The 12,954-nt window shown below is 46.2% G+C and overlaps 1 protein-coding gene across 1 annotated transcript; it reads left to right on the plus strand.

The window, feature by feature from the left end:
- The first annotated feature begins 665 nt into the window (after positions 1 to 665).
- LOC100282112 (uncharacterized) lies at positions 666 to 10,076 on the plus strand. The gene is made up of 5 exons (NM_001155025.2): positions 666 to 1,137; positions 8,627 to 8,783; positions 9,096 to 9,322; positions 9,413 to 9,586; positions 9,669 to 10,076. The coding sequence occupies exons 1-5, from the start codon at positions 949 to 951 to the stop codon at positions 9,753 to 9,755; spliced, it is 834 nt and encodes a 277-aa protein (NP_001148497.2). The 5' UTR covers positions 666 to 948; the 3' UTR covers positions 9,756 to 10,076.
- The last annotated feature ends 2,878 nt before the right edge of the window (positions 10,077 to 12,954 follow it).

The following is a 12,954-nucleotide window of genomic DNA, read 5'->3' on the forward strand; positions in this document are numbered from 1 at the left end:
AATCTGTTGGAATGAAGATTCTACATATAAAGTATAATATTTATAAAAAAATAAATAAAGGGTAAAATAGAGAGTCAAAAATGAAGATTCTCTTGGAGATGCTCTTACCCTTTATCAGTGCACCCGCGTAGACATTCCATTCGAACAGCAAAAAAGCCCAAAACTAAGAGCCTGTTTGTTTACCCCCAGATTATATAATCTGAATTAAATAATCCTAAGAGGCAAACAAACAGTCTAGCTTATTTATCTAGATTATATAATCTAACCCCTTAGATTATGATAATCCATAAGCAAGTGAGGAGGTGCTTATTTCAGATTATTTTTTCCTACTTCCCCACTACCCTTTCAAGTTTCCTAGAAATTACCCATCATTACCATTATAATCTACCAAATCGTTTTTGCGCCTATCGGATCAGAGAAGCCCGCCGCCCAACAGAAACACGTCAGATAATCTGGGTAAACAAACATGACTACTCAGATTATATAATCCAAATTATATAATCCAAATTATATAATCCTCAAAAATAATTCAGATTATATAATCCATTGGAGTAAACAAATAGGCCCTAAGCAACGACACCTGTGAAAAACACACCAAAAGACGCAACATCGCAACGTCCATAAAAATTTGGCGTGATCCCACACAGCCCAAAGCAAGCCTAGCACCGCAACGCAATCAAACCCAAGACAAATCCAACCAACCAAGCTATTCCCCATCTCCGGACCAGCGCCGCCTCCAGTCGCTGTCCACGGGCACCCCGGGCGCGCCTCCTCCGAGCCCAGACTCGAGCTCCATCCCGCCGTGGATCACCGCGTGAGGTGGGGCGCACCGACCGGACCCCGGAGGGCCAGATGGTGTCCGGCGCCGGAGGGGGCGAGTAGCGCGGTCGGCGGCCACGAACGGATTGGCGGCGGCGCGGCGAGGCGTCGGTCGGAGCGGGGGCCACCATGTCTGCTGTAGTGTGCGGCAAGAGGTCCTCCTCCATCTTCGGCGACGAGCTTGTACCTTCCCCTTCCTCCCCTCCGTCCCCTTCCCACCACCATCACCCCGCCAAGAGGGCCCGCTGCTCCCCGTCCCGCTGGAGGGAGGGTCTACTCCACCACCTCCTCACCCTCTTCCCCGACATGGATCCCCAGGTTCGTCTCTGCGCTTTACTCATTTGTTTTTTTGTTTATTATTAGAAATATCTGGTGGGACGTCGCTTTTGTACGGTTCATCATCTTGCCGAAAACTTAGATTATACAGGGACCGATTCAGTTACTCAGAAGTGTAGATCAGATCAAGCTGCTCCTTCTAATTCTAATTACTATTTGACCTGAGATTGTAGTATATCTGGATGTGAAGATTTGGGGTTTCTTTGGGACAGGTCTGCCAAAAAAGTGAATCTAGATCTGGATTCACTATGGAGCAGCTCCACTAGCGGATCTGAGCACCGTGGAACTGTTTGGCAATTGTAACATATCCATGCAGGGGCAATTTTGTTGGAATTGTCTAATTTACTCTTGGGATAGATCATATGATCCACCGTGGAACTGTTTGCCAAATGTAGAAACTCCAGATCCACGTAGAAACAATTTGGTTGAAATTGCCTAATTTACTCTTGGGGTAGACCTCACATGTCAGTATATTTTGTTCCTTCTTTTTCCACCAAAAAAACGAGGAAGTTGTGGGCTAGCGTGTCCAATGAAGCTTGAGTGGCCGAGCGCGGGGCGGAGAGGGAGATGGCCGGTTGGAGTGGGAGGAGATGAGGCGCCGACGGATGAGGAAGCGATGGGAAGACGAGTTGTACGGGAATGAAGAAGAAAGAAATAAAAAGAATAAATCATTTTTTAAACTAGTGGCAGTGGTGAGCAATTCTTACCAACTCCACCAAACTAGAGTTGGTGAAACATCCCTTGAGGAGCTCCACCAAAATGGTGAATCTGGCCCCTGGATTCACCAATTTTGTAAATCTGAATTGCGTGAATCTAGACCGTTTGACTATTTTTTTTTTTCCGGAGTGGAGCCGTTTTCGGCGAATCTGGAGCTGCTGGAGCTGTCGCAAACAAGTCATCAATTAATGTTATCCATTTAGGATTATTATACTTGTTATGGTGTTTTTCTGCTGAAACATGACTTCTTTTGCTCAAAAGTTATGTTTGTAATGTTGGATCGATTCACAAGTGTTTTGACATACGAGTTTGAGTTGTTGTGACACATAATAATAATAGCTTGACATGTGGGGGTGTTGTAGATTCTTTTGTGGGAAGGCATTATGCTAGGCGCCAAATTTAGTTTGTTAAGAAGTACTAAAAGTTAGGCAATAATTAAGGAGGCTTATCCTCCCGGGAGAGTTATTTTATCCCCTAGAAAATCTGTAATATGGTTAGGCACCTAAGCTATAAAGGTGGCCTTAGATTGTACTAGGAGATTATCAAAGAAGTTGTGCCTGTGGGTGCGGCTGCTTGATCACCCTGGCAGAACCTACGCCATCTGGTGATCTTAGCTCCCAGCCGCCACACAGGATACCCTATTCCCTGCGTTCTTCTACTCAATCCACCTTGATATCCCACCCTTCGTGGTGCACTCCTCCCCGCCCTGCGCATCGTAGCCGGGTTCACAACAATTTGGTATCAGATTCCAAAGCTGCAGCGACATCCATGTCCGGCAGCGACGAAGATCCTGGGAAGATGACTGACTCCGAGAAGCTGGACCGTATTTTGGGACAGCTGGCCACAATGAACAACCGCCTGGACGCCCACGCTCAACGGCTCGCTCTCCTAGAACAGGAACCTGTTCAGCCGACAGGATCACCGCTAGCGCCACCTCTGGCCGCGGCTACCCTGTCCACGGGTCCTGCCCTGGAGAGTCACGCAGCTGCAGAGCTTCCCAGTTCTGGCGCTTACAATGGCGGATTCGGCGGTGGTCGCCGAGCTCCACTACACAGCAGCCACCGTGATCGCTATGATGACGGCGGACCATGGCGACCAAATTTTACCTTTCCACACTTTGACGGTGAAGCTGACCCTTGTCTTGGATCAACAAATGCGACACATATTTTCGCGGCATGGGCGTTCATCAAGATGAGCGGGTTCGGCAGGCATCCTTGCACTTGGAAGGCGTCGCAACGGAGTGGTTTTATGCCCTGGAGCGTGACATTGGTGGCGTACTCACTTGGTCAAGGTTTATAGAATTTCTCCAGATGCGTTTTGGGCCACCACTCCGTTTCAATGGCATGGCTGACTTGAAAGCATTACAACGCACCAGCACCGTCGAAGACTACACTCGACAGTTTTTAACAATTCTGTGCCGCTGTGATGACATGACTCATCGACAGCAGACCAACATGTACACACCAGGATTGGGGGAGCCCCTGCGCACCGATGTGGAGATGGAGATGCCAGAGACACTTCAACGGGCAATGCATTTGGCCCGAGTGTATGAAAGACGTCTGCTGCTATCTGCCAGCTCCAGCACCACCTCATATCAGGCACCAGCAGCGCCATCCAAATCCCCAACAACTGCAGCAGCACAACCAACATCATCGGCCTCCAGCAGGCCTCGCTTCCGGCGTCTATCTCCTGAGGAGATTGCTGCTAAGCGAGCCAATGGTGAATGTTACCATTGCAAAGAGAAATATTCTCTTGATCACAAGTGTACTGCTCGCTGCGTGTTCCTGCTAGAACTGGAGGAAGATGACACCACCACAGAAACTGGCTCACCAGAAGACTTGGGTATTTCACTGCAGGCTATGACCAGAATAGGAGTCGCTGACACCCTCAGACTTCCGGTCAGCATCAATGGCATCACACTCACTGCATTGGTTGATTCTGGTTCCACCCACACTTTTCTTTGTGACGCTGCAGTATCGCGCCTAGGCTTACAAGTGGTTCCTCAACCCGGTCTCTTAGTAAAAGTGGCCAATGGTGAGCGCATATCCAGCAGGGGCAGGGTCACTACCACGCTCACCATCGGCACTGAGGATTTCCCCACAACATGCTACTCCTTACCATTGGACGACTTCGATCTAGTTCTGGGGGTTGAGTGGTTGCGGTCTTTAGGACCCGTCATATGTAATTTTGACAACCACACTATGGCATTTTGGCGCCAAGGACGGCTGATCCGCTTGACAGGCATGGGGGACCCGATTCTCTGCAGCACAGCCATTGACAAAAGCCGAGAATGCATGGAGGAACTTTTACAATCATTTGCTGCTTTGTTTGAAGAACCACACGGTCTGCCGCCTTCGCGTCGCCATGATCATCATATTCAGTTACTGTCTGGAACAGAACCGGTGGCAGTGCGACCGTACAGATACCCCCAACTTCTGAAGGATGAAATCGAGAGGCAGTGTGACCAAATGTTGCAGCAGGGGATCATTCGTGAGTGCACATCAGCATTTTCATCGCCCGTCTTGTTGGTAAAGAAGGCAGACAATACATGGCGGTTTTGTATAGACTATCGTGAGTTGAATGCAAAAACAGTAAAAGACAAGTTTCCAATCCCAGTGGTTGATGAACTTCTAGATGAGCTACGGGGTTCATGCTTCTTCACCAAGCTTGATCTTCGCAGTGGATATCATCAAGTTCGAATGCATCCCAGCGACATCCACAAGACAGCTTTCCGAACACATTGTGGTCATTTCGAGTTTCTTGTAATGCCATTCGGCCTTACCAATGCACCATCCACTTTCCAAGCTCTCATGAATGACATCTTGAAGCCCTTCATCCGAAAGTTCACACTGGTTTTCTTCGACGACATCTTGATATATAGTTCGTCCTAGACAGACCACCTGAGGCATGTAAAGCAGGTGTTCCAGCTGCTGAGTGACAACAAGCTGGTTCTCAAGCGTTCCAAATGCTCCTTCGGTGAACCGGCAGTGTCATATCTTGGACATATTGTATCAGCACAGGGGGTCGCTATGGATCCATCTAAAGTGGATGCAGTGGAGTCGTGGCCAATACCACGTACACTCAGAGCTCTCCGCGGTTTTCTTGGTCTTACAGGATATTATCGCAAGTTCATAGCTGGTTATGGGTCTGTTGCAAGCCCTCTCACTGCTCTTCTAAAAAGGGATGCCTTCCAATGGACAGATGAGGCAGCAGAGGCTTTTTGCCAGCTGAAACAATCACTATTAACAACACCACTTCTTCAGTTACCCGATTTCACCAAAAGATTCTTCATTGACTGTGATGCGTCGGGCTTAGGATTTGGGGCAGTTCTACACCAAGGGGATGGAGCCATAGCATTTTTCAGCAGGCCTGTGTCTCGCCATCATCAGAAACTGCCAGCCTATGAGAGGGAATTGATTGGGTTGGTCAAAGCAGTTCGACATTGGAGACCATATGTATGGAGTCGACCATTCACAGTCCGGACTGACCATTATAGCTTGAAGTTCCTGCTCGATCAACGATTGTCAACGATTCCTCAACACACGTGGGTCAGCAAGCTTTTTGGATATGACATCACGGTGGAATACCGGCCAGGCAAACTCAATGGCGCAGCAGATGCGCTGTCCCGTCGGGATGAGGATATGGGAACTATGTACACCATCTCCTCGCCTTCCTTTGATTTATTTGCTACTTTAAAGGCAGAAGCTGAAACTGATTCACAGGTGGCTGCAATCTGCAAGCAGTTGGCTGATGGCACTGCTAGTCCGGGTTGGACTACAACGGATGGTCTGCTACGGTTCAAGGGCAAAGTATTCATTCCATAGGCGTCGTCATTATGGTCTGTACTTCTTGCCCAAGCTCATGAATCTGGTCATGAAGGCGTGCAAAAGACAATTCACAGGTGGAGAACATCTTTTTACAGTCCAAAAGCACTCCACCGGGTACGTGAGTTCGTGCGCAGTTGTGCAGTTTGCCAACGCAACAAGACTCAGCACCTTCATCCAGCTGGTTTGCTGCAACCCTTGCCCATTCCTTCTATGGTTTGGGCTGACATATCAATGGACTTTATTGAGGGCTTTCCAAAGGTTGGTGGCAAGTCAGTAGTGCTGACAGTTGTAGACCGATTCTCAAAGTATGGCCATTTCATTGCCTTGGGCCACCCCTACACGGCAGTCTCAGTGGCGAAGGCTTTCTTCGATGATATTGTCAAACTCCATAGTCTACCATGTTCCATTGTAAGTGATCGGGACACAGTTTTCACTAGCCAGTTTTGGACTGAACCGTTTCACATGGCCGGGGTTAAGTTACAGATGAGCTCAGCCTTTCACCCACAATCAGATGGTCAATCAGAAGTGGTGAACCAGATTATAACTATGTACCTCCGCTGTCTTGCTGGGGATCGGCCTAAATCGTGGTTGAAGTGGCTTCCATGGGCTGAATATTGCTATAATTCATCATATCAGTCGGCTCTAAAGTGCTCGCCATTCAAAGTAGTGTATGGCAGGGACCCTCCTCCTATGGTTTCCTACCAGCCAGGGAACTCCAAGGTAGCAGCCGTTGATGTCCAGCTGCAGGACAGAGATGCATTTCTTGAGGAAATCAAAGCACGTCTAGTGCAAGCTCAAGTCACTATGAAAAGCTACCAGGATCAGCGTCGCAGAGAAGTGGAATTCAGTGTGGGAGATTGGGTCTGGCTACGGCTACAACAGCGAACGACTGTAGGGGTCACTACAGCTTCTCCCTCCAAGTTGGGACCAAAATTTTATGGTCCATATCAAATCACACAAAAGATAGGGGACGTGTCCTATAAGCTGCAACTACCACCAAATGCACACATTCATGACGTTTTCCATGTTGCTCTCCTGAAGAAGTTCGAAGGCACCGTGCCAACACAGCTGGTTCCCTTACCACCCTTGTTACATGGGCGGGTTATTCCATCTCCTGAGAAGGTCCTCCGAGCAAGGCTGAATAGAGGAGTCTGGGAGCTGTTGGTAAAATGGGTAGGGCGCTCAGAAGCAGATACGTCATGGGAAGAAATTGAGGCATTTAAACGCCAATATCCACATGTGGCGCTCACGGACGAGCTGTTTGTTGGGGAGGGGGGAAGTGTTGTAGATTCTTTTGTGGGAAGGCATTATGCTAGGCGCCAAATTTAGTTTGTTAAGAAGTACTAAAAGTTAGGCAATAATTAAGGAGGCTTATCCTCCCGGGAGAGTTATCTTATCCCCTAGAAAATCTGTAATATGGTTAGGCACCTAAGCTATAAAGGTGGCCTTAGATTGTACTAGGAGATTATCAAAGAAGTTGTGCCTGTGGGTGCGGCTGCTTGATCACCCTGGCAGAACCTACGCCATCTGGTGATCTTAGCTCCCAGCCGCCACACAGGATACCCTATTCCCTGCGTTCTTCTACTCAATCCACCTTGATATCCCACCCTTCGTGGTGCACTCCTCCCCGCCCTGCGCATCGCAGCCGGGTTCACAACAGGGGGTAAGACAACTCCTAGGTATTGTATTAAGAAGAGGATCTTCTCATGTGGATCAAGAAAACTCCTGAATCCTTGCCCCACCCATACACAGCGGCACCGTAGTCTATGTGAGAAGGAATTTTTTAACCCTAGCCTAAAATCGCTACCACATGGTGTCGAACTCAGAACCTGAGGGCTAAGGAGTGTTACTCAGACCACCTAACCAACTAAGCGACACATCATATAGTGAACCTGTTGCACTCATGTTTTTCACATAGATGAAGGATGGATTTGGGCATTTATGAAGCAGCAACTGTAAGAATACTGACATGTGAAGGTTGTAGTGCATGCAGCTTGTTCCGCCTCTGTTATAGCCAAGCTGGAAAATTTCATTTCGAGCGCATGCTATTTGCTTATATTCACCTATACGGCAGGATCATATCAATCTGCATCTGGTCTTTGGAATACTGACTAAAAATCTTGTTCTGACTTCTGAGCATTTCAGCATGTTGCATAAGTCACCTACCCAGTGTTATTAAAACTACATTTAAACGTTAAAACTCTAATTAGAGGTTGAAACCGTGTTTTAGCGTTTTGACGTTCTAAACTGTAACACAAAGTGTTTCATGCGTTTTAGACCATTAGCTACTTTTGAGCCCAATCTGTTAGTTACTTTTGGGGTCCAATCCGGCTCATGGGTGAAGTTTTGGTAAGCTACTAAACTCTCTGTTTTGGTATTTAACTTCATGTTATTGTCTGAAATTATGATATATTGGTATTTTTTCTATGTTGTTTAAAATTACGTTTAAGCAAAGTTTAAACGTTTAAAAGTCAAAACTTCACCCATGAGCGTGTCAACATTTTATATTTTTAAAACCTTGCACCTACTTAGAAGTGGTCCAGTTCTCAGTAGGTATTAGATTAGCTGATGCCTTTTTGTTTACTCTATTAGTTTGAAGCTCTGATGGGTTCACAGGTTTCATGAAGACCTTTTTCATATTCTTGTCACTTTTGCTCTGCACTTAGCAGTGTTCTATGGTATCATTCGCTGTGCAATTGAAGTCTCACTGCATTATCTATTTTAAAAATTAAAATGTTGCTTTCAGTTACGTAAGTCCAATGCAACTATGTATCTAGATAAATATTGTTTGAGATGTCTTGTTGCTAACCATAAATTCTTGTTGCATATTTAGCTCGTCTTGGTAGCGAATAGAGCTGGATATATCTATCGTAGCTCGACGTTCTTGATTTTCATTGTTATGATTCTCATTTTCAAAATTATATCAGTTACTTGAAAAAGCTCTTGAGGCCTCTGGAGATGACTTGGACTCTGCAATAAAGAGATTAAACGAGCTGCGACTGGAGTCAGCTGGGGCTATCCTATCTGCCACTGTTTGTGAATCTGAGAAGGACATATCATCAGCTCATAACTTATTGGCTGAAGGTATGTATGTTAGATTTCTTCAGGGAATAGTTGTGTGCCAAATAAAATATAGCATATATTAAGTTTTCTATTATTGGTAAGTATTTTTATATTACTGTTGCTACACATGTCAACATTTACCTGATGGTGTATAAACAATGTCGAGCAATGCCATCAAGGAGGCGTATTTACTTGTTTTTTGAATCAAATTTATATTGTATATCTCCATGAATTCTCTGTTTTGTGACCAACTTATATTGTATATCTTCATGAATTCTCTGTTTTGTGAATCAAATTTGAAATACTGACTTTATGGTTCTCCATCTTGGACAGGTACCACCAGTAATGGCCATTTAGACATAGCTACTGAAAATCCACCTGCAATTGATAACTCTCAGACAAGTCATCATAGCTCTGAATGGGTTGACCTATTTGTCAAAGAGATGATGAGCTCCTCTGACATAGATGATGCGCGAGCTCGTGCATCCAGGGCTTTGGAGGTGTTTGAAAAGTCCATCATGGATCGAGTTGGACCTGAAGCAGTGCAGAATTTGCATAGGGTACTATAGCATGCATCACATGCCATTTTGATCGTAGGATTTTTTCACCTTGGGAAGCTTAAAGCAGTTATGTTTTCTTACCTTCGATAGGAAAATGTGATGCTAAAGGAGCAACTTGCAATAATTCTCCGAGAGAATGCTGTTCTGAAGCGGGGCGTTGCGATACAACACGAACGCCAAAAAGAGTTTGATGTGAGGACTCAGGAAGTCGACAGCCTTAAACAGTTGGTACTGCAATATCAGGAGCAGATAAAAACTCTTGAGGTACCCCCGTTCACCACCCTTGTGATTTTGATCCTTTGTTTATTCAACAAAAAGGTAAATTGTGATACATGGTTTTATGCAGATAAATAATTACGCACTTAGAGTGCATTTGAAGCAGGCTCAGCAGGGCAATTCTATGCATGGACGTTTCCCGCCTGACGTCTTCTAATGTCTGCCATGGCTCAACAGAATAATTATGCATGGACGTTCGTTAATATTTGATGCTGTACAGTTGGATTTTGAACTAAGCAGTGTCAAATAAAAAAAATCGAGGTAGTACCTATTAAGATAAGTAGACTCAGGACCTCAAGTTCGACTCAAATGCTGCATATACGATCGTACCCCATCATTGGAGTCGACAACACTAAGGTCCAACTACCTGGAAGCTGAGATGAAATAGCATGTTAGGGTTGGCAGTGCACTGGTCCTTGCATACTTGTTGTAATAATGGATCTTGCAGGGGAAGCTCGGATGAAGTAATATTGGCTGTATGCGTTTGAAGTGTGAGAACTGATATATATCGTAAGCTTAACACACTAAAAACAAAACAATGTTTAAATTAATCTTTGCACACGCTAAGCCGGAATGATTTATTTTTATTTATAATGAGACATCTGCACCCACAGTCCATGCTGAAGCACGATTATGCTTGTAGAACTTGTTCGCTTTATTAGAACCCTAGGATCTCTCTGCTCTTAGCAATTCTATTCTATATAATAAACGCTGACGCAAAGGTCGACGCTGAGGTGGTCCACGTCTCTTTTTAAATCTGCGTTGTTGGATCCGGCATCAACGGTACCTAACCACCATTTTTTCTCCGTTCGTTCTATGCTGGCATGCTGCGTTTCCAAGGACACAGGTCTAGAAGCGTCGAGTGTTTCGATAGATCCGTCCTGCTGGAGGAAACAAAAAAGAAAAAAATATATGACGGACAGCAGATACTCTCCGGCATCTTCTCGGCGACCGCAGGTCCACAGTCCCCACAGCCACGGCGAAGGTACGTTCTCCTCCACATCCTATCGTGCACCTCAGTATCCTCGACACTTCCCGGCTGGTGCTCTCCGACCCAGCTGTCTTCTTTCTCGCGCCGCGTCTCATCCCTCCACGCATGCTCTTGGCCATCCCGGACGCCGACGAGACAGAGGGATCTCGTGTTGTTCTGTCGCATAGTCGACCTCTCCGTCGTGCCCTCCTCGCTCTTCTTCTGCGCCGCCCATCGACATGGAAAGCATAATAAACGCTGACGCAAAGGTCGACGCTGAGGTGGTCCACGTCGCTTTTTAAATCTGCGTTGTTGGATCCGGCATCAACAGTACCTAACCACCATTTTTTCTCCGTTCGTTCTATGCTGGCATGCTGCGTTTCCAAGGACACAGGTCTAAAAGCGTCGAGTGTTTCGATAGATCCGTCCTGCTGGAGGAAACAAAAAAGAAAAAAAAATATATGACGGACAGCAGATACTCTCCGGCATCTTCTCGGCGACCGCAGGTCCACAGTCCCCACAGCCACGGCGAAGGTACGTTCTCCTCCACATCCTATCGTGCACCTCGGTATCCTCGACACTTCCCGGCTGGTGCTCTCCGACCCAGCTGTCTTCTTTCTCGCGCCGCGCCTCATCCCTCCACGCATGCTCTTGGCCATCCCGGACGCCGACGAGACAGAGGGATCTCGTGTTGTTCTGTCGCATAGTCCACCTCTCCGTCGTGCCCTCCTCGCTCTTCTTCGGCGCCGCCCATCGACATGGAAAGCAGAACAAGAGGAGTAGGGAATCGGGCACGGACAATGTGTGTGACGCTGTGTTGTGCGTATATGCGATGGTGAATCCGAGCAGGGCGGCAAGGGGGATAGTTGTAGAAGGCGGCAAGGTACGAGAAGCCCATGTGCGGTGCTGCGCCTCGCCGCGGGCCCGCAGCGGACGGGCGCACGGCCACGGCGCCGACGCACTGCTTGCCGCAACGCCCCACGCAGGTGCGCGGAGCCACGACCCGGTCGGCCACCGGTGTGCAGGAGTCTTGTCGCTCAATAGGAGCCTCGCGGCCGAGCAACTACTGGCCTGCAGCGAATCGATTCACCGGCTGAGCAATTGCTGCAAATTGATGGCCCATTTCCCTTTCCAAGTTAATTCACAGTGGTCAAAAGTGTTCTTTTACCTTTTAAAAATACAATATATGAAAAACATTGGGAAACAAAAGACGGTCAGTCTGCGGATACTGAAAGAAGCACGTTCCTTTAAAACCAAAGGACCATGATCAATAGACCATTTTCTGCTTTCTTGCCATATCGGTTGTCGTCTCCATCCATTTAAGCTGAATTTTAGGGGATGTTTGGTTTGAGGATTCAATCTATTTAAAATGAGGTGGTTCATGAGTCTATTCCTTAAGTTTGGTGGGATAAACACATTCCTCATATTAGTACTAACTAACTATTAGGAATGAGACGGTGATGAAAAACTCATTCCATTCCATAAATCAAACAAAAAAATTTGAGGAGCGAGAAGATGATGAATGTACTCGTTGTTAAACCAAACACCCTGTTAGTGTCCAAATTCTGTTTTATGGCCGAGACCAATTTCCCACCTTGAAGTCTTTATAGAATGTGGACTTACTTGAAACAACAAAGAACACTGCATGCGGGGTGACGGTATTATCCTCCATTGGATACTAAAAATGCTGCATGAACTATATAAGGGTTGAAGGGACAGACCAGGAATTGCAGGAACATTATAGCCTTTATTCTGCAACACCTTCTGAAGTGTTTTTTCCTTCTTTTACTTTGATCCACTTATTGGAGCCATCATCTAGGAACCAAAACCAGAATGCAACCAGTTGTATAGAAGAGTGGTTAGTGCAAACTTGACAAGTTGACGAGTGACGACACGAGAGTTTCTTGCAGCATGTAGTTTGGCTAATAGAGGACTATATAAGATAATATCTCATTATGTCCTGCAATGCCATTTAATTTCTTCTTGCTAGATTGAAAACTTGCACCGGTGAGTTCACTTCGCCATCAAAGATTCTTCTATACCTCTTCTTCCAAATGCTCCAAAGCAGTATGCATAACCAATGTTGCAATTGGTCTCCTCCTTTGTCTAGCATTGTGACCTTGCAATGAGACCAACCACCAATCTTCTGTTGCAACCGGATCCCCTATCCAGCTCAATTTCTAATCTACAACCAAACCTCCTTCGCATACGGAAACTGCAAGCAAAGGTGCTCATCACTTCATCAGTACTGTCACGGGGATGTTGTGCCAACCCATGGTCAATCAGGTCCACCTACAATATTTGGTGTATGTGTTTTATATATGTCTAGATTTATTGTCATCTATTTAAATATGGACACAAAAAATATGGTACTAAAATGAACAAT

This window comes from Zea mays, chromosome 5, assembly GCF_902167145.1.
Source record: "Zea mays cultivar B73 chromosome 5, Zm-B73-REFERENCE-NAM-5.0, whole genome shotgun sequence".
Lineage (NCBI taxonomy): Eukaryota > Viridiplantae > Streptophyta > Magnoliopsida > Poales > Poaceae > Zea > Zea mays.

Coding starts and splice junctions, on each gene's coding strand:
- LOC100282112 (NM_001155025.2), top strand. CDS start 949: ATGTCTGCTGTAGTGTGCGGCAAGAGGTCCTCCTCCATCTTCGGCGAC. Junction 9,323..9,412: donor CAGTGCAGAATTTGCATAGG/GTACTATAGCAT, acceptor TACCTTCGATAG/GAAAATGTGATGCTAAAGGA. Junction 9,587..9,668: donor AGCAGATAAAAACTCTTGAG/GTACCCCCGTTC, acceptor GGTTTTATGCAG/ATAAATAATTACGCACTTAG.